Here is a 22,223-nt window from a genome sequence, read left to right on the forward strand (position 1 = left end):
CCTCCATTAAAATGTAACAACTGTATAACACACTCATACAAAATTCAGCAAATCCCTAATCTCCTTCAAGTCTGCCCTAAAAAGCCACCTACAGGAGGCTGCTACTCGTAACTGGGAATAATCAAAGCCTCTACTGCACATCCCACTGTTCCTTCTGATTATTGCTTCTTGTTTTTGTTTTTGTTTTTTTTTTCGTTTTGTTTTCTGCTTTTGTTTTGTATTACCTAGCTTATTCTATTTGTCTCATCACCTTTTAGTCTCTCTCGGTGCAAAATAACAGTAATTCCCCCCTTTTCTTTTTTTTTTTTACAATCTTCCCTACAAAGTACTGCTTCTTACCTGTATGTCATTCAATGTTATATGAGTTAAAAAAGGTCTCCAATGTAAACAAGTGTAATGCTTTCTTGGAATAATGCCTTTTAGTTGACTTTGTATCAGCGAATCTGTACTGTCATGAAACTGTACCTGATCCTATGCAATTCTTCTAATACATTCTTCAATCAATCAATCAATCAATCAATCAATCAATACACGCACCTGATCAAAATCTGAGCAAAAACATTGACTTTGTTGATTTGAACTGTTTCGTTTGTCTGTTTGTTTTCTAGTGTAATAAAAAAAAGTCACAACAGTTTTTCTCCTGCAGAAGCTGCAGTCAGTGTTCCCTTATAATTACACAAAAATAGATATTTCCCAACATTACTTTGGGATAATTTTTAGTCACACTTAAACCAAAACATAGGCTGGATTCAGCTGCAATGAGCGGCTCTGACGCAATGACATTAGTTCCCTCCCCACTGGAACAACGTTTGCACACATTCAACCTGAACTACGGTGCAAAATCCGCACATAAAAAGTTCATTTCTGTTCCCAGGTGACAGTTTAAAAGCATCGTCGGGAGCTCTGCCCTCTTGCTGCTGAAGGGATTGTCTTTATCCGCCTCCCTCTTTCTCGAGCGCATGTACAGAGCCCCTTCCTCCTCCTCCTCCTCCTCCTCCTCCTCCTCCCTCCTGTCTACTACACAGTAAAACATAAAGAGTCTCTGTACACGCCTCACTCCCACATCTGCAACCTCCATCAGCGACTCTGCTCCTCTCTCTGCTGCGCAATTCGTCCTGCAAAACTGTGAGTTCGCTTATTTTTTTATTATCATGCTTTGTTTTCCCCTTGCTGTCAACTTTACTGCATGTTTCATTAAAATATGCATCAGGTAGTACATGATTCGAGGCTTTTTAAATCGTGCACGCCCCGGGGCTGTTAATGAATGCAGGGTGTTTGCTGTGTGTGTTGCACTTGTCTGGACCGGCAGGATTTGAAAGTTGATGTATGGACAGTGAATTTCCACACTTGGAAAGTAAGACTGCTCATTCCGCTGCTCTGAGTCACAGCAGCAGCGCAGTGAGAGGGCAGAAAAACAGAAGGGGGGGGAAAGGTTGGGTTTTATGATGGAAACAGCCTGCTGGGTTGGCTTCCAGGACTTTAATTGTTATGTCTCCATGCAGTCTGCTGCGCAAAAAGCTGCGATTACAGCGCTGTAAGTGGTGTTGTGGACGTTACGCAACACTCCAAGAAAAAAAAAAAGAAAGAAAGAATGACGGGGGGCAACTAGGATGCATCTGAGATCCTGTTTTTTTTTGTTTTTTTTTGCCCTTTTTAAAGGATGTGCAAGATGGCATTGCCAGTTTTTAAAGTCAGTGGTAGATAAGCAGCAGGTCAGGTGAAATTAAAGATGCTCCTTCCAGCCTCCTTCACCAGAGATGTACAGTGTTGCCTTCACTGCAGGGTCACATCAGTGTTGCTCCAAATGCATCTGACTCCAGTTAATATCCATGATTGATCTGGAATCTGGAGATTCGCTAACGATACAGCACTTATCTATCATCCTCTTTCAGGAAGTCCACTGGGTGTTTCCTCCCCTCACTGAAACCTGAGCTGCCAGCCACTCTTCTAACTGCATCCTCTATAATAACACTCTTCATCATGGTGATGATGTTTGTGTGTATGGCTCATATATAGAGGGTGTTGTTATCTATAACCACACTGAATAATAACAGGGGGTCTGAGCGTGCAAGGTGAGTGGACTCGGCCTGCGTTGTGTCATCACAGGGCACGTCAGACTCCCTGCAGCAATAATCCTGCTGCCACACAGTCGTGTAATCTGGCTCTTGTGCAATCTAGAACATGGAAATCCATCTAAGCTCCCAGATTGGCGGTGCTGAGATCCGCTTCTGTCACTGAAGTTTTATCTTTGCTGAAAATATCCAATTAAAAAATGATGTGATGTAACTTTTAAAAAAGTAGGCCCTGCAGATCCTTGTGCGCTGATGCCTGAGGAAATGGTGATTATCTTGTTGTTTCTTTATACAGAGATCGTGATTAGATATCAACTGATAATAGTACAAAGATCCTGCATCAATCTGCTTTCGGTTTGTCAGATAAGGTGCTGACGACTCTTTAAGTGTTTGTGTTTCCAAACACTGTTGAGAGCAAAGCTTTCCATGAAAATGGACCTTTGTGATGCTGCATTATTATGATTACTTTTATTATTATTATTATTATTATTAGATGATCCAGAGATGTTCTATTTATTAGTCCCCATCTTTTAGCCAAGAAATAATAATTACAAAGACATAAGTAAATATGCCAATTAAAATAGGATGAATGTGGCTTCAAAATAGATTTAAAAAAGAAAAAACTAACTCAACCCTGCTGCAGCCGGAGCTGAAATAAAAATGTGTTGAGGAAATGAATTAGTGTCAAATGAGGAAGTAGGATGACTTTGATGCAGATGGAAAGGTCAGTATCAGCTGCGGTCTTCCTGCACAAGATAGTCAGCAGCATTTTGAGCATTATTTGATATTAACCAAAAGGTCGTCCCTGGATGGTATTGATGACCGGTTAACGTATGTGTTAAAGCAGCAGCCGTGGATGACTAACTGAGGATGGGAGAACTAGTTTGTCTGGTTCAAAACTGAATGCCCAAATATGGGGAGAGGTTTTCAGCAGATGTATTTATAACCACTGTCTTCTCTTTTAGCTGTTATTCGCATGCTATTTACCAGCGTTGCTCAGGAAGCCCCTGACATGCAATGTCTTTGTGTTCTGCAGCATTTCCTGCATCTTTATCCTCCTTTGTGTTCTCAGCTTGGCTTCACTCTGAGTTTGTTTTATGTGAAGTAAAAAAAGAAAAAAAAACACAACAGCATATATTTCTGTGCCTCTCTTTGACCTCAGGTGTAGTTGTCCCTCTTGTTCCTCGGAGGCACCATGGTTTCCCATAAAGAGTTTCAAACTGCAGGGAAGGAGCCGGGGCTCCAGGTGTGGCGAATTGAGAGCATGGACCTCAAACCGGTTCCCAAGGCGCTGCACGGCTGCTTTTACAGCGGGGACGCTTACCTGCTGCTCTTCACCACCGCCGCCCCGTCCTACAACATACACATGTGGCTCGGTAAGATGTCCACGCTCACATTCCTGAAAAAGGGAAGACAAAAAAAGCAGAAATCTTCCTGGCCTTGTTTTAAAATGAATATTGCTACAGGTTTATAACCAGAACGGTTGTGTATATTATGTTTGAGGATGAATCAGTGACACATTTGTGCTGCAATTACTAAAGACAACATGCCTTCTTCCTGCTGGATGGTCTACCAGTGACAGTCATTGTTTTACTTGTCTTTTTTATTGCTTGTTTTTATCATTTGACAAAGACTCTTTATGGCTTCATAACAGCTTTTATGATTTGCAATATTTATCTTAATTTTGTTTGATTTTGTTAATGTTTAAAGGGTAAGTATATTCACATGTTTAAATGTCACTTCCTCTGCAGCTGATATTATCCACGTAAACGCCCCTTCAGCTTGATACTTTCTCACGTAAGAAGATGCAAATTCACGAGACCAGAGCAAAGTCATGCTTCGTCTTGTCGTTGTGCCACTCCGTGTGTTCGTTATGATGTCCAAAGCCACTGATCTCAGTGCTGAAACTTCCCCTGTTGCGTGACAGGCTGAAATGAGCGAGTCTGAAAGTCATACTAGTTTGTGAAATGCCTCTCCCCCCCGATCCGTCTCCCCATTGGTGCTCTCCCCTATTATCGGGGCCTCTGTGGAGGCCCGTGAAGAGCAGAGCTGGTGTTTAACTTTAACTACTCTGAATCCTCAAATTGAAGGCAGTCTTTTCGCATCCACAGTAAAAGTTTTAGTTGCATGAGAAGAATGGAAACCTTAATGAGAACCTCTGCATGACTCACATCTGGAAAAACCCCTCAAGCCTTGAGCGGCAGGCGCAAATCCCTTCAAGTTTGTGCGGTTTGCTGCCAGTTTTCCTGCACACACTGCCAGCACAGACACAAGCACTTAGTTTTGCTTCTGTCACAGCCATCTGCAAAATGCTACGGTATGAATAACATCTGTCCGTGCGGGGACCGTTGTTAGTCATGAGTTTCATCCGTGCTGTGTGGCATCCAGCAGTAATCACGGGATACAAAGCAGCTCTGGCACGGATGCGGTTGAGTCGACTCAAAGTCAAAGAGAAGCTCCGTCCTTGACCGTCATTTTGCAGAATCAAACACTTTGAAGGAGCGACTTCATGGCGGTTTGTTCTCTGCAGGGGCGTCAATTGGGTATGGCAAGGTATGGCAGCCGCCACACCTATTATTCTATTACTTAATACACATAGAATAACTACAAATGCAAATCAGAACAACATGATCGATTTCACTAGTTATTATACACTGCAAAAACTCAAAATCTTAACAAGAATATTGTCTTATTTCTAGTTAAAATGTCTAATTTTTAGTAAAAAAAAATGTCATTGCATTTAAAACAAGAGACATCACCAGAAAAATAACTTATTTGACCATTTTCACCTGTTTCAAGTAGATTTTCACTTAAAATAAGTGGAAAAATCTGCCAGCGGAACAAGATTTTTTTGCTTGTAATGAGAAGATAAATCTTGTTCCACTGGCAGATTTTTCTACTTATTTTAAGTGAAAATTTACTTGAAGCAGGTGAAATTGGTCAAATAAGTTATTTTTCTGGTGATGACTCTTGTTTTAAGTGTAATGACATTTTTTTTACTAAAAATGAGACATTTTAACTAGAAATAAGACAAATATTCCTGGTAAGATTTTGAGTTTTTGCAGTGAGCGAGACTGCATTTGAAAAAGTTCCAATTTTCTTGACCACACAGATCAGCTACATAGACTTCTGTGATGAGTATTTGCTGGACGTATTGATTGATATTCTAGTTAAGTTCTGTGACTCGTAACCTTGCCATACCTTAGCTTCCACTGAATTGACGCCACTGGTTGAGTCGACTCAAAGTCAAAGAGAAGCTCCGTCTTTGACCATCATTTTGCAGAATGAAACACTTTGAAGGAGCGACTTCATGGCGGTTTGTTCTCTGCAGGGGACGAATGCTCACAGGACGAGAGCGGAGCGGCTGCCATCTTCGCCACGCAGCTGGACGACTTCCTGGGCGGCGGGCCGCTGCAGTTCAGGGAGGTGCAGAACAACGAATCCAACACCTTTCTGGGCTACTTCAAGTCAGGCCTCAAGTACCAGGTGAGCTTCACAGCAGCAGAAGCACATCTGGGTGGCTAATGTTTCCATCTCAAACCCTGCTGTCGCCATATCGGAGCTTCACAGCAAGATGATGGTGCACAAAAGCCTTCACGATGATTAAACTACGACAATAGTGATGCGAAATGTAAAAGAATGTACTTGATGATTAATTTCTGTTCTCAGACTATTTTGTTTCCTAACTTTGGCAGCCGATTTACAATCTTGAAATAACCTCTTAAAGCCAGGGATAAAAGCCAAGCCTCCATCTGTCTGTGATTGTAGTGTTTAGTGGCGGTGTTCCACAGGTCCGTCCACCCCGGTGGTAGTTTACCAGTTTATCAGTCCTGGTCCCCTACAGACTGTGATCTTCCATTAAACTTTTTCACTGAAACTGCTTATTTATGTGGTTATTTTATTGATATATTAGTACAAAGCTCATCGAAATATCACACGCATTTGCTGGACGTGCTTGTTAGAAGGTATGATGAAACGCAGCTGCTGAGGCTGAGTCACGTACATCATAGTTGCGTGATTGTGTGTGACTGTGTGAAAAAGACAAGGAAGTTGAGAAATTTAGAGGGGAAGCCAGGGAGAAGGATGTCATTTTCACAACAGAATATTATATAATACAGTTTTATGTGCTCCTCTTCATTTTTCTGACTGGAAACCTAAAAAAACAACGTATGTTCTCATCAACATCAGATGTGTTTATCATCAATGATCACTGGTGCAGTATCATAAAATGGGAGACATGATGAACAAACATGAGCACGGTGCGTGCACATTACCGTGCTGATGATTGATTATGAGAATAGCAACGTGCAGCTGCTGATGTGGCTGCAGCAGCGCGGCCTGGTGACACGTTGCAGGCACAGGCGGAGGAAAGGTTAGGACATGCCGCCCAGAGCTGATGCTTGCACGAACAACTAAAACTGCTGAAAGTTGTGTCTTATCCTGAACCGGATCCTTTATACTATGAGGTCAACATGACGCTTGTTAGGGCTGGGCGATATGGACCAAAAGTCATATCTCGATATTTTCTAGCTAAATTGCGATACTCGATATATATCGATATTTTTTCTGTGCCATAATTGGGGTTTCCCCCAAAGCATTATAGCATAGCATCTCTGTTAGCTTCATTTTTTTCTGAGGCAAACCAAAAAAAATGTATAAAACAAATGAAATAAAAATAAACTGCCTGCATATATAGAATAAAAATGCTTCTTGAATAAAATAAAACAAATATCCCTTTCCTGCATAACAATTACATTAAAATACACTGTGCAATTAATACAATGTAGACAGTAACAGGCAGACTTTTCCACTGAGGTTGACAGTTGTGCAAATAACAAAACATTTGTGCAAAACTCAAATAAAACATTCAAGTCAATTTGTCACAAAATAAGCTATATCAAAATCATAAAAAATAAATAAATATATATATATATATATATTTTTTTTAAATCGATATAAACGATATTGTCTCGTACCATATCGCGTTTGAAAATATATCGATATATATTAAAATCTCAATATATCGCCGAGCCCTAACGCTCGTCACTTTGGAGATATCAGTCACACGGAGCTAAAATCTGCCTCAGAAACAAAGGTGGCTTATATGAATCCACGCTGTTTAATGATTGTCACAGTCCTCGAACTTTGCCGCCTGGTTCAGCTCAGGAGTCTGAAGTCCAGAGGACAGAAACCCGTCTCTCTGAGCCGTTTAAATCCCAGGGTGTGTCTGACGGGCTGATTGGCTCTAACCAACCTCTTAAAAAGAGGACTTTTTGAAGCATAAACCTCTTTTACCAGTCATCTGCTTCTCATTGCCATGAAAAGCGACCATCCCCCCACCAGCTTGGTTTTAGAGAAATGTAATTAGTTCAAATATTTGCTTTCTCCTTCTACCGGAGGTTGGGAGCTCTGCTCTGCACATGTGTGTCCACGCATCTTCAACTCGCCTTTTTAGAAAAAGGGGACCAGCACAAATGTGGAGCAAAGATAACATCACAAATGTTTGCTGTTTTTATCCTATTTGAGGTTGAAACCTTACTAAAAGATCTTTCTATTGTGTCTTCAGTTCCCTTTAATGTTGCTCTCAGGAAACGGCAGCTTCACTTTTCTCCACGACCCACCTGCCAAAGCGCACGGCTCTCCTCCAGTTGAGGCTATTTGCGTCGCTGATTTACATCTTTTCATTTGCGTGTTTTGTAAATACTTGTTTTGTCTAATGGCTTCACCGAGGACGTCACACTGAAGCGTGGCCGTCATGACTCAAAGCTACAGCACTGCACAGCCCAGATATCATTCTCCCTGTTTGCATAAGCAGGCTTTGTGCTGCCTCTATTTCTTCCATTTGATAAGATGGACTGTTTTTGTTAGCAGTGATTTATACGCTCGTCCCATCAACGTAAAGAAGCTTACAGCCCTTTGTTTGTTGAGGTGCGTGTTTAATTCACCGTACAGCAGCTCTGTGTCATCACATCACCCATCTCGCCTCAAACTCCTCCCCTCAAGTTCACTGGGTCGACCTTTGTGGCTTAAACTGTAACTGTGGGATAAAAACGGCCTTCCATGGCTTTAAATGTATTATTTTCTGTTGCAGAAAGGGGGCGTGGCCTCGGGCTTCCAGCATGTGGTGACCAATGACATGAATGTGAAGCGGCTGCTTCACGTCAAGGGTCGCAGGGTCATCAGAGCCACAGAGGTGGACATGTCCTGGTCCAGCTTCAACAAGGGGGACTGCTTCATCATCGACTTAGGAAAGGTCAGCTGTTTTTTTTTTAATTATTATTGTTTTCAGACATGTAAACAGACTTTTTCAGATGTGAAAATGCTTATAAAAATGCAGTAAATGTCTGGCTTTATAAGATTAGATGTTTTTGGTGAATAATTTCTGCAATAATGTGTCAGAATTTATAATGTTTTATAAGATTTCTGTATTTTAATTCACTTATATATTGTTGCGTCAGATAATCTTTTATAATATATCAAATTCTAGGAGTAATTAAATTAATTTACTGTTTTCTACATCCTAATTTGTCAGAATCAGAGTAAAATTAAAAGATCATGTTTCATTCAACCTTCACTGGCAGCTGATCAGTTTTAGAATCGATTTGAACATTTTACAATGTATTTCTGAACTTTTGATCGTTTCAGCCTCCAACTCTGATTGTTCCTAATATAGTACTTGGTATGTTTGAGTAATAAAGTAGAACTAACCTGACCTCGTCAGTCAGAGCTTCCCCACTGTGAAAACCTCTGCTTGACGACGTAAAACTGACACAGTCACTGACCTGCTTGAATGCTTAAAAAAGGCGTGTTACACCCGTATTTCAGAAGTAGCTCTGAACAGCATGTGAATAACACCTCCAGCCACAGACAAAGACACAAGGATGTGTGGGGCGTTTGGTCGTCACTTTAGATATGAACACTTTAAAAACTTTGTTTGCAGATCACATATTAGGATTCATACGTGCACATTAGGCTTTGACAGTCATAGATCTTACAGACTTGTTGTGACTTTATGTTGTTAAACTGTTTTCATGCAGCGGTGCATCATTTATTAGCACTTGTCATGTAGCCTTTGCAACACAAAGTGATTAAAACACAAAAAACTGATAGAAACAGTAAAAACTGTCTAAACTCCACCCCCAGCAATATCCAATCAGAAATGATATACACACACATTTATACACGTACGCCTGGACCACAGATGCTTTATGCTGACATTTATCATTTTAAAAATATTTCCATAGCTCGTAATTTTTCTATCCTATCTCTTGACTGTAATATAAAGTCTACATTTTCAAATACATAGTACATAATCTTTCTTTTTTTTTTTTTTTTTCCACAGGATGTGTATCAGTGGTGTGGCAGTGAGTGTAATCGCTTCGAGCGGCTGAAGGCCTCTCAAGTGGCGATTGACATCAGAGATAACGAGAGAAACGGCAGAGCGAAGGTGCACATGGTGGAGGAGGCGGAGGAGCCGGATAATGTTGTACAGGTAAAACAAACAAAACACACATTCCTCAGATCATGCTCACCCGAAGACTTTCACTTAACCTAAATCTCAAAAGTGGTTACTACTAAGTAGGAACTTCCCGCGTCATTGGTGCATCTCGCTCACACTGAGTTAGTCAGCGTGGGAATCTCTGCACACAATGCTGGTCTTTGTTAAGCGCTGCTCATGTGCCAATTCTGTGCCATGGTGGCGTTGCAAACACTTCCTTTACATCCCACGGGCTCAGCAGGTGGTTTTCGTTAATCAAAACCTTCCTGTGAATCTTAGAGATGCTGTATGTCACGGCCTTGTGTCTCTGTGTTTACCAAAACCATTTCATCAAGCAGGCTCTGGGGCCCCGGACCACCATCGCCCCCAGCACTCCCGATGATGATAAGGTGGACCATTCCAACCGGAAGAAGGGTGCTCTCTACATGGTGAGGAACGGCTGAATCACACCACTCAAGCTTGAATTTAAATCCATTACCGCTCAGCAGGATATGACAAATAACATTTCAATTGGAATCACTGAACATGATCTGTAAACGTTATTTGTAAGTTTCAAGTTTCAGGGCAAGAAAAACTATACAGAGCCCCTCAAATTTTCTATTTTTCTGCATTAATCTGTCATGAAATACATTCTTCATCTAAGTCAGAGTGATAAACAAACACCATGTGCTTTAGCTGATAATGCTAATATCATTTATTTATCGAAAAACCCGTTAACTGTTTATATTTCTGGTAGAAAAGTCTGAACCTGAGACTGATAACTTCAATGAGAGAGAGAGTCAAGTTAACGAAAAGGAGTCGGAGGAGTGGTTCAGAACTACTTTGAGTGATAAAAGTCAATAAATCAAATTAAAGTTTGCCGTTCATAAGAAACATCTGGTGATTGACAAGGTGAGATCTTTGAAAACATATCATCAATCATTCGCATAAGGCTGGAGATTGACACAGAGTGATCATACGTATTCAGTCGTCCAGCAGTCCACAGACAGTTTTAGTATTTGTAAAACAAACACGCAAAAAGTCAGTGTCCAACCGACATGACTTGAAAGGTACAACACAGAACCCCCAGCGAGGTGAAGAAGAACCCACGAGCAGCAAAAGCTGGACGACATCACTGGCACGGGCAAACATGGGCAGAGCACCGTGGAGGACGCTGTTACTCTCCTAAAGTAACAGGACGATGACCACAGAAAGCCTTCAGAAAAATAAAATCAGAGCCCAGACATCCCTCAAATGTTCCTGAGCTGAAGGAGTTCTGTGGGCAGGACCAGTCAACGATCCCTCCTGATCCAGAGGAGCCGTTACCGTGATAGAGCAGGTGTTAAGTCCAAGGGGCCGCTGGCGTTTCCACCAGCACTGTGAGAGGTTAACAGAGGCAACAACAACCCGGGAAACAGGAATATGTCATCACCTGGAGCACGCTGTGTTCACCTGATAGTGACTTAGAGTTTGTGTAATTGTGATTTAGACGAAAATCTGAACTTTTTAGGTCAAATTCAAAAAATAAAAAGTTTTTTATTATTCGTAATTACACAAGCATTACAGCAGCATAACATAAGCATACCAACATTATATCTCTACTGGGATCCATTTTTCTTTTTTTTTCTTTTTCTTGCAAACAGAAAAAAGAACAAAAACATGAACAAGGGGTGTTTTCATTAAGATCAAGAGAAAAAAAAAAACTTTATGTAAAGACAAATGGGTAAATGAAATACATCTCAAACAAAAGCAGGGCATCTCAGGGAAATATAACTTTTCCAATCTTCCCAGATTGCTTCAAATTTGGATTGTTGCAGCCTCATAGAGTACGTTATCCTCACCATACAAAGATATTGTAAATTATGTCTTACCAATCATCTAATGAAGAAGCATCTGGCTTACTGTAAACCACTTCTTGGTAATAGCTTTTTGTGCAGCTACACTTAGCAAACCAAACAGGTATCTTGATTCCACAACCATAGATACAGAGTGCGCAAACCCAAAAAGAAGTTCGTCCCAGTTAAAAGCAACATCTGACCAAAAATCATTACTAACTCTGAATGGATTTTATGCCAGAAAGCATTTACCTTTGGACGGGCCCAAAACAAGTGTTTTTTCATGCTTTTTGTCTTAAAAATGTAAAAATAACTCTTGTCGCATGTTGTTCATTTTCATCATCTGGTATGATAAGAAAGAAAATTACAATTCATCTGAATTTTGTGCTTCTTAACTTATTTTGCCGCCATTTTTTTTTTTCCTTTTTAGATCTCCGATGCTTCTGGTTCCATGAAGGTGACGTCCGTGGCGGCGTCCAGTCCCTTCAAGCAGGCCATGCTGTCTCCTGAGGAGTGCTACATCCTGGACAACGGCGTGGACAGAAACATCTTCGTATGGAAAGGTATCAACAGGATCAGAGCATTGTGTTAAAAGAGACAGGATTTTTTACATTTTGTGTGTGTACTTGAAATCATTTTGGAGTGTGAAGTGAGAGTCGTCACTTCCTGTAGAGCCGGTGTTCTGCCAATTTCTGCTGCTTTGCCAAAAAATGCTCCCTAATGGTTTTCTACCTTTGTAGAGCTACATTTTTTACTGTGTTTTACTCCCTAAGCCCACTTCCTTTTCCCCCAAGTGGTCCTTGTTGCTTGCCAGGCCGTCATTGTAAATAAAAATGTGTTCTTAATGATTTTCCTGGTTAAAAAAAGGCGAATAAAGCGCTAGAATTGTTTTTTTTCCCCCTCTTTATCGTATAATGTTCACAAAGTGTAATTCGATTCATGTCATGGGTAGTGTATTTTGAAGGATCAAATACTCAACATCCTATATTATCAATTTTAGCGTGGCAATCAAACTTTGAAAATCGACTGTGCGCATGCGCAGAACCACAAAGTAGCATTTCTCGGCAGGTAACAGAAATTGGCAGAACACCGGCACACTCTGACATGTGAGGACCCAAATGCAGGAGACTGAAGCAGTTGCATCCAATGATCTTTAAAGCAAGCAAAAGCGCTGATCAGGCAGGAATCTAAAACAGTAGAAACCAAAAAGGCCTCCAGCAGAAAATTCAGACCCATAAACTAGAAGTCAAGTGGGTTGAACAGACGGGATGAAAAACAGACAGACCAGCAGGGAGGAGGAAGAAGTTGAGACAAGGTAAAGGGCTGACAAGACACATGGGGGAACAATCTGGGAAGATTAGAGTCAGGAAAAATAATTAAGGACACGAGGACACAGACTTTCAAAATAAAAGAGGTAACAAGTTATAAACACAAGGCAAAATGGGAAGAACCAAGAAAAACACAAGAAAAGAAAATTAAACAAAACTCAAAACAGAACCAGGTCAGAGGAGAGACATGCAGCTTAATCTCCACCAACCCTCAGATTTTTGTGGCATTTTCCACACCTCGGAGTGGGCATGCAAAGCTGAGGGAAAGTGTTACTCAGCACAGATGAGGAATGTGGGTTAGACCGGCACACCTGATCCCGGCACTCAGAGATGTCTGTTATGGACAAACATGAGAAGCTGGAGTGGAAGCATGTGGATGGTATTTTGGCAATATTTTGGCTGAAACTTGTTCTGTTTCGTTCTCTCCTGATTGCTTTGGCATTCAACATAGTAAACTTCATCTTGGTGGTAGACGATGTCTAGTCTCACAAGAACCGAGTGACCTGTGTGACTTGCAGTCATCCAGGAACTCACAGAACCACCAATATTTCATTGTTACTGTTACTGTGTCAAAATTTGAAAGAATATCATAAAATGTCTACGTTAGCATTCATGTTTCATGCAACACCCCTCATTTCTGGCTCTGATGTTTCTTGTTCTTTGTATACTTAGTTATCGAGTAACTAATCATTGCAGGATGCTGTTTAATACGTCTTGTCTGACTCCCACAAGGGCCCAAGGCCAATACGATGGAGCGTAAAGCGTCCATGTCTGCAGGGCAGCAGTTCATCAAAGACAAGGGGTACAGCAATAAAACACAGGTGAAGCTGACGAGCACCGACATGTCACTCAATAAGTAAACCTGCGACCGCGCGTCACATCGCAGCTGACTGAGGAGTTTGACTTGCAGATCCAAGTGCTTCCTGCAGGAGGCGAGACGATTCTCTTCAAGCAGTTCTTCAGCGACTGGAAGGACAAGGATCAGACCACGGGCCCCGGTAAGGCCTACGCCATCGGCCGCATCGCCAAGGTGAAGCAGGTGCCCTTCGACGCCTCCACTCTGCACTCCAACAAAGCCATGGCAGCCCAGCACGGCATGGTGGACGATGGCAAGGGCAAGGTCCAGGTAAGGAGCTCCATGACAACCAGAAGCACAGCTCAGACAGGAAACAGTGGACAGATGTTTACATGGACTGACGTTTGGCATTCAGATCTGGCGTGTGGAGAACGGCGACAGGGTCCCCGTGGATGCTGCCGCCCACGGCCACTTCTACGGTGGAGACTGCTACCTCATCCTGTACAGCTACAGACTGGGAGGCCGGGAGCAGCACATCATATACACCTGGTGAGTAACCAGGGACATCCACTCAGATATATACAGTACTCGAGTTGAGGGGGTTGAGGGGGGATGGCATCCCTCCTGAAATAAAAACAGTCCGAATCATCCCCCCTGTAAAACTGCCATCCACCCTTTCCATCCCTTATGTAATTTCATCAATGAATGTGGTTTTACTGCTATTTCAACATTTAGAGTCATCACCAGAAAAATAACACCAGAAAAATAACTTATTTGACAATTTTCACCTGTTTCAAGTAAACTTTCACTCGAAATAAGTAGGAAAATCTGTCTGTTTATCTTTTTATTACAAGCAAAAAAATATTTTTCCACTGGCAGATTTTTCTACTTATTTCAAGTGAAAATCTACTTGAAACAGGTGAAAATTAAGATTTTTTTTTACTAAAATTAGACATTTTAACTAGAAATAAGACAAATATTCTTGTTAAGATTTTGAGTTTTTGCAGTGATCTATTTTACTTATCCTGTGAAGGACAGAGTCATATTGATAAGTTCAGAAAAGTGTTTTTTATTTTTGTGTTTTGATGTATTTGATGTAAGTCCAGTGGATATTTAAAGCTTACAGAAGGCTGCATTTAACTGCTGCTATGTTATTCCTGCAGTATTTCTGCAGGTGTTTTGGTCAGTGCTATTATTTGTAATATATTATATTATTTGTAATCAGCACAAATTATCTGTCCCCATATGATAAAATCCACCATCCCCCCTGATTTTTTTTCACAACTCGAGTACTGGATATATATATACCGTGGGGAAAAAAAGTATTTAGTCAGACACCAGTTGTGCAAGTTCTCCCACTTAAAAAGATGAGAGGCCTGTAATTTTCACCACAGGTATATCTCAACTATGAGAGACAAACCGTTAGAAGCTGTAGCAGACTGTGTTCAACCCCCCGGTTAATGAACTGATCCAAGTAAAAGCAGTGAGACGGTGTGTGTTACTTTGCCAGGCAGGGACTGAAGTGCACACAAGACGAACTGGCGGGCTCAGCGTTCCTCACCGTCAAGCTGGATGACTCCATGGGAGGAGCTCCGGTTCAGGTTCGGACTTGACTCAAGGGACACCGTTGTATCACATTTACACACAGATGTTTACAGCTCACGATTAAAATGTATATTTTTATAACTAAAGTGTAATAAAATATGACAAAAGTGGAAAGGTTGGATCACCTTGTTAGGGTTTTTTATGTTTATGTGAAAAGAGAAGAGTAGTTTCTGCATCTGTTTTTAGAAATGAAAATAAATAAGAAGCTGCACACGAGATTAAAATTAGTAAATTCCAGAAAATGTCACAGACTGACTCTTTTATAAATTCCTTCCCCTACATGTTGCATAATTTGCCACAAAGTATGCATCTGGTGTTTTTTTTTATACCTCACACGGAAAGAAAACTGCAAAGTTTGGCTGCCTTCTGCCAGTAACTGTTTTTCTTGGAGTAATTTTTTTTCTTTGTTTCTTTCTTTTTGCTGTTGATGGAGCTTTTTCTTAACCACAATTATTTGTGCTGCTGGCAAGAACTGATTGTTCAGATGGATTGCCAGCAGGGGGCAGTGTTGCTCTAGATTTTATTTGAAGCCAGATCTCTGAAGTAGCAGCAGGTTATTACCTAATTACCTTACCTAATTAAATTATAAGGGGGGGGGGTCCCTAAGATAGTGGGAAGTGTTACACTTTCTTTAAAACAGATTCCATTTTTTTTTTAATAAAAAGTCAAAATTAAAAAGACATTTTATAGTTAATACTTTAGAAAACAGGCAGCGATCAGTTAATATTTGTGTATGTTGTATTAAGAGTAAACGGTCACAGTGGACATCAGCTATGCATCACTTTATATCAGTGTTTCATTGTTATTAGATAATGCTTCTTAACAACAACTTTACTTACAGAATTTTGAGATAAGTCTTCATATAAATCAATTTTTTGTTAGCCAGATAAATGCTGTGAAGCTTTTATTTTGTGATTCTGCAGCCCAGAAATGCAGTTCAGACATTACTGCACATACTGTAGATCATATATGAGCTGCTCCACTTTATTTTGTATTAGCTTAATCATTGTAGATGAATTAGGTCTGAATGACATAATCTATTAACCACCTCAGGAGAATTTTATGGATAACTTAGCTCCTCATATTGGCAGGTGAGAGTGACTCAGGGTCAAGAACCTGCACACCTGATGACCCTCTTCCAGGGCAAGCCCATGATCATCCTGAGCGGAGGAACCTCACGCAAGGGTGGACAGTCGCAGGCCGGCGGCACTCGTCTCTTCCACATCCGGCAGAGCTCCTCCGGTGCCACCCGGGCTGTGGAGGTGAGCTGGGCAGGACAGCGTGGTGTTTAGATGTGCCTACCCGGGCTGTGAGGAGTTCTGATTTTCTTGTTTATCTCTTTCTCTCGGCTTCATGTCCAGGTGGAACCCAGTGCCTCCAATCTGAACACCAATGATGTGTTTGTGCTGAAGAGCCCCAGCGGTCTGTTTGTGTGGCGGGGCGACGGCAGCACCGAGGAGGAGGTGAAGGCGGCCAACGGGGTGGTGGGCTTCTTGGGTGGGAGCGCGAGCCAAGTGTCGGAGACCAAGGAGCCAGGTGGGTCTCTAAAACACTGCATGCATCACAAAATAACGATTTCAAAATCTATCCTCCCATTGGTTGGAGGGCCTTTTACTTAATTGATCAGATTAAAATCAGATGCTGCGTTTAACTGTATTTATTTACACAATTTTGGGGGAATAAACATCAGCTCTGAGGGTTTGTGCTGAGTTATCTACACGAACATGCAGAAACAGAGCATTTCTTTTTTTTGATCAAAGTCTTTTTATTAGTTTTTTATCATTAAAACAGGACTGTACAGTCAAACAGAAACAAAAACAAGAAAAATAACCCCCAAAAACCAGACAAAAAAAAGAAAGAAATTAAATATGGGATTTTCCTGGTTAAATAAAGGTTAAATAGAAAAAATAAAAAAATAACATATATTGCCAGATAACCATCAGACACAGGGCCAACATAAATGAAAATGAATGAAGACTCCTACATTATATTATCAGCATCCATACCCTCCACAAAGTTCAGGAAAGGCTGCCAGATCCTATAAAATGTCTCAGTGGATCCCCGAACAGTGTACCTGATCTTTTCCAGTTTGAGATGAGCCATGACTTCCCTTATGATTAGATGATGGTGGAGCAGAGTCTTTCCATTTAAACAAAATCAGTCTCCTAGCCAGGAGGGAACAAAAGGCCATCATGTTGGTTTCCCGCTGCATAAGTAGAGGAGAGTCCACAGAAGCCACGCCAAACAGAGCAATATATGGTGACGGCAGGATTGTTTTCCCACATATTTTAGAAAAAGTCTCAAAAATGTTCTGCCAAAATAAAAAAAACATGTGCAAGAAACAGAGCATTTCTGCTCTGGTTTTGATTGGACTTGAGTAGAAGATGCATCTTGTCACTGAGCTAAAGTGTTCAATGTTCAGAGACGAAGCACCAATCACACGGGGATGTGCAGTTCTTGTATCTGACGGCTGCTGTGCTTACTTTTCCCTCCTAGGGGATTTCTGGTCTGCCCTGGGTGGCAAAAAGGAGTACCAGACCTCAAAGAGTCTACGCAGCACCGTCAGAGCCCCACGTCTGTTTGGCTGCTCCAACAAAACAGGAAGACTCACTGTAAGTTCAAGGTTATGGTGACACACGGCCTTCTCTTTTCCTTCCCTCTCTTTCTGTGTACATACAGAGTATATGTAGAAAATGACTGAGATTTGAATCCCCACTCCCCAGCATGCAGTCAGATTGAGTTTTGGTTTGTGCCGTCTGTCAGGTGGAAGAGGTACCAGGAGACTTCACGCAGTCAGATCTGGCCACCGATGACGTCATGCTCCTGGATACCTGGGACCAGGCAAGATGAGCTTTTTTTTCCTCTTGTGTGAATCGTTTTTAGCATTAAAGGCTGCAGAATTGTGAGAGGCAGAGATTTAAAGTGTGTGTGGTACTTATCTGTGGACTGTCTGATTGACTTTGAATGTCTCTCTCTCCTCCTCATAGCTCTTCATTTGGGTTGGCAATGACGCTAATGGAGAGGAAAGGAGCGGAGCTCCAAAAATAGGTTGGTGGCACTTTTGTTTGAAAGAAGAAAACATTATAGATTTAGGCTGTTGCATCTTAAAGTGGGATGAATCCATTTGTTTGTGACATACAAGTACAGTATATTAGTAATGTGCTCATTAGGCCATCGCACTTTAGGCACGGACATATTTCTACTGATTATGTCAAATAATCATTGTGCATTGATTATCATAAATATATTGGTTTATAATAATAATAATAATAATAATTGCAGGATAAAACTGACAGAAACTTCATATGCCCAAGTTCTTTTCCATTTGCATCGAGTTGTGCCCCTGTCTTTTGTTCATTATATGATGCTTTTATCCAAATGTATCCATAGTCTAGCAGCCAGCATGTACACGAGACAGTCTGTATATCTGGGAGCTGATGTCGTGTTTGTAGATACTGGATCAAACGTAAAGCAGAGGACACTTTTTAGGTTTAATCCCAATGAAAACGGAGAATTTAAAGGAGCAACATTGTCTTATTAGCAGCAAATGGCGGCACTGAAAAACAATATTACCATTCATCTTTAGTAGTTGCACGGCGAAATGGTCTTAACTGGTTTTCTGCATCAATTTGCCATAAGATGTGATCTGCTCCATCTACAACAACAGATAAAAACAATGTGCTTTAATTAAACTGATGACACCTTAGTAATTATAATGTCTTCTGTCTCTACTGACGACTACACATTCCCAGTGCTGGAGGAAAGAGCAAGCCAGCCCACAGGCTCATTACTTAAAAGCTAAATGCTGTCAGTAGTTTGCACACTTAGAGTCAAATTAATGAAATGAGTTTGGAGCTGTGGCTTATTTAGAGCCACTTTGATGGAGAAAAGACAGTTATAAGTTTGCTCTTAATAACAAGCATCTGGCGGCGTGAACCATGCCTTGTATAAAGGCAACCTCTGAGGATTAATGAAGATGAATGAATCTGCATTAGTCTGAAAAGAGAAACAAAGTAATGTATTTTGTATAAAGAGATAAACTGTGTATAAACTGAGACAGTTTAGTCCTGCTGCTGCTCCTCCTGGAAGCCGAGATGACTTGAATGGTGTGATGAAAAATCTGCATTAAGATAAAGGAGAAGCACAAGTAACAACTAAAGGCATAAAGACATCACTGGACCTGGACGATCTATAAAACCACTAATTAATGTAACCATTTTATAAACTAATAAAATGTCTGGCTTCATTACCTCGGGGGCTGGACCTCTTGCCACCATCAGCGGTAAATTAATTCCCAAGTTTAGCAAAGTATCCTCCAGGATAATGTCAGGCTAGCTGTCCAGCAGCCGCTCAAAGACTATAGATGTTGAAATGGATCCATCACAGGATGGTTTCGATGAAGAACATCTGCATTTTGCAGTTGTCCTGTCATAACCCAGACATTTACCCCGTAGAGATGCTGCAGAATTACTTCAAAAGACAAGATCACAGCAGATGTCCCACAAATGTGTGTGAGCTGTAGCAATTCTGCAGAGAGGAACAATCAAAACTTTCCTCCTCAATATTCTGCAGGTTTGATCCAGTGCAACAAAATACCTGATTGAAGTCATTGCTGCCTAAGGAGGATCAACCATTAACTTCACAGCTGAACCTCCTTAGGCAGCAATGACTGAGGAAGTTCAGCCGTTACCTCCACGGGTTCATTTATTTATTTTTCTACCAGCACTGTGAATGTTTAATGGCTGTGTTCAGTCAAGACACAAGTATCCTTGCCAACTCAAGCACATTGTGTTTGTCTGTTATTGTGACTGGGAGGACTGTCAGGTCACATTTTATGACAAATTAATGCCTGATACCAGGAAGTCCCAAATGGTTTGCGTTTATCTATTAATAATTGATTGACTGCAACTGTAACTATAAGATGCATGAAAAACGTTTCAAGATTTGGGTCTTGGCTCTTACAAAAACTGTAAAAAATAATGGAATACTAATAAGCTACTTTGCAGAGATGATGCTGTTAAACTTTACATATCCTCACTTTCCATCTCCTGTCTCTGTGTCCATCCCCAATCTCTCTCCACTTCCTGCCGTGCAGCAAAAGAATACGTGGACTCTGACCCGTCTGGCCGCAAAGGGATTCCCATCGTCACCATCAAACAGGGGGCCGAGCCTCCAACTTTCACTGGCTGGTTCCAGGCTTGGGATCTGAAGATGTGGGAGACGGATCCATTGGAAAGAATCCGCGCCCGTTTCTGAATACAAGACCCCGGGCTTCTCCTCCCGTTATGACTGTTTACGTGTTCTGCACCCTCTATTGCCGTAGTATTTTGTTGTTTTTATGCTGTAATGCTGTACCTTAATTCCAGTCCCGAAGTGCCAGTACCACTGTTCTCTCAGTTATGTGCACGGATTCGCCAGGATGCCTTAACTATGGTGCAATTAGATCAACTTCTTGAACAGGAATGAGTCACATCAGTGTGCAAATGATGACTTTAATGAGTAAAAGTAGTTGTTTTTTTAAACTGATCTTCTGCATCCAACACTTGTTGCCTTCACATCAGGATTGTACCAACTCAAGATGTCCTTTAAAAGCAAGATTTCCTTATGTTTCTGTCTCTTATTGTAGCATACTTGTGTTCAAGAGAATATTTTTTTTCTTAATGCACTAAAACACCCCAAAAAAAGATCTCTACTTGTTTACCCTACATGTCTGTATGCATCATTATGTCCTCGCTACTGGAAGATTGTACACAACTCTTTCCAGACCTTGCAAGCTGCACTTTTATCATATTCTGTATTTTGACTTTTAAAGAAACAGTGTTTTGTGAACAGTGCTTGGATCTGCTCCTTTTTAGGTGACCCTTGACATGCTGGGGTTCATGAACTGTTCAGATGGTTAAGAGTAGCAGAATAAAAGCAAAATGTGTACCGCGCTATGAGCCTGTTTCTATTTTGAATCATTTCTTCGGAGTCTGTCAGAACCTTCACCAGCCTGCCTTCTGAGTTTTTATCGCGTCTCCATCTTTCTCTCGGGAGGAGAGAATGGGACCTTGTTACAGCTTGCAGCATCTGTTGAAGCGGGAAGAAGACATGAAAGTGCCGCTCGCAGCTGTGCAGTCCTTCCCCTTCTATAGGCAACCGGGTTTATTTGAGAGGAAAGAGCAGCAACATTATTACCTGAACATTTCTATTTGTCTCACATTACCTTAGCCTGACATTGAGCATAATGCACAATTTTCCTATGTAAACTGGTTTTACTGTAAACACAACTGTTGGAAAGCCAGAGGAGTATTTTATTAATTTACTTCACATAAAATTCCAATGTTTTATAAGTAAATGGTGTGCCAACAGTAACTGCTAAACCATCTTTACATCAACTCAGGCTGCCAAAGTTTCCTCTTATAATAATAAATAAAGTGTTATAGTGATGATTTAACAAATATGAGACAAAGTGTATAGTATGACCTTTGTGTATAGTTTTTTATCTTTTTTTGTTATCCTTTGTGCATGTAATGTGTCTGTCCTTCTCTTATATGAGCTACCTAGGGATGCAAGAATTAAAGCCTCAACTGACAATAAAGTGATATCCTGTAGTGACAATAACATATAATTAGCTCTTGTCTGAATATGTATGCAAACTTTAGAGCAGATGGAAGCTGATATTTTCCTCTTCTGCTTCAGGGAAGGCATAGCCTACAGTACAAACGGATCTAAGGAAGTCTTTACAGCCTAATCAGGCAGATATGGGAACACTGGGATTAATAAACAACACCGGATCAAAGGGGAAGTGTTTGTTTTGGGTGGAGGCTGATGGTGATCATCGCTGTAGCCATCCGTGAGGTGGAGTAAGAATAGTTCATGGAGAACAATCTGTGAATGTGTACTGAGCAGTATGCGGGACAGAATTCCTGAAACCCGGCTGTAAATAAACCCGGCTGTTCCCTTTCAGCAGGGGCGCGATGAGAGGAATCCAGGGGCGCAGGGACCCAGCGGGACCCGGCGGGGCTCCACGCGTCCTCCCTGGGCTGGTGTCGCCGTATCACACCGGTCATGAAATCGCTCCACTGGCTTCCAGTGAGTCAAAGGATAGAGTTTAAAATGTTTCTGCTG

General features: G+C 41.2%; 1 protein-coding gene across 2 annotated transcripts; it reads left to right on the forward strand.

Annotated features, from left to right (window-relative positions):
• The first annotated feature begins 1,078 nt into the window (after positions 1 to 1,078).
• On the forward strand, positions 1,079 to 21,052 carry scinlb (scinderin like b). 2 transcript variants are annotated; one of them, XM_061732628.1, is made up of 17 exons: positions 1,079 to 1,125; positions 3,235 to 3,448; positions 5,404 to 5,558; positions 8,164 to 8,325; positions 9,415 to 9,564; positions 9,906 to 9,998; positions 11,815 to 11,947; positions 13,445 to 13,533; positions 13,623 to 13,838; positions 13,924 to 14,057; positions 15,019 to 15,109; positions 16,205 to 16,375; positions 16,475 to 16,649; positions 17,610 to 17,725; positions 17,877 to 17,954; positions 18,101 to 18,161; positions 20,209 to 21,052. In XM_061732628.1, exons 2-17 carry the CDS (start codon positions 3,268 to 3,270, stop codon positions 20,367 to 20,369), a joined length of 2,166 nt encoding a protein of 721 aa, XP_061588612.1. In that variant the 5' UTR covers positions 1,079 to 1,125; positions 3,235 to 3,267; the 3' UTR covers positions 20,370 to 21,052. The 2 variants fall into 2 exon arrangements, with proteins under 2 accessions (XP_061588612.1, XP_061588613.1); XM_061732629.1 differs by having other exon boundaries at positions 1,080 to 1,125; positions 9,909 to 9,998.
• The last annotated feature ends 1,171 nt before the right edge of the window (positions 21,053 to 22,223 follow it).

Source organism: Cololabis saira, chromosome 10 (assembly GCF_033807715.1).
Source record: "Cololabis saira isolate AMF1-May2022 chromosome 10, fColSai1.1, whole genome shotgun sequence".
Taxonomy (NCBI): domain Eukaryota; kingdom Metazoa; phylum Chordata; class Actinopteri; order Beloniformes; family Belonidae; genus Cololabis; species Cololabis saira.

Coding starts and splice junctions, on each gene's coding strand:
- scinlb (XM_061732628.1), top strand. CDS start 3,268: ATGGTTTCCCATAAAGAGTTTCAAACTGCAGGGAAGGAGCCGGGGCTC. Junction 13,839..13,923: donor ATGGCAAGGGCAAGGTCCAG/GTAAGGAGCTCC, acceptor TTTGGCATTCAG/ATCTGGCGTGTGGAGAACGG. Junction 16,650..17,609: donor GTCGGAGACCAAGGAGCCAG/GTGGGTCTCTAA, acceptor TTTCCCTCCTAG/GGGATTTCTGGTCTGCCCTG.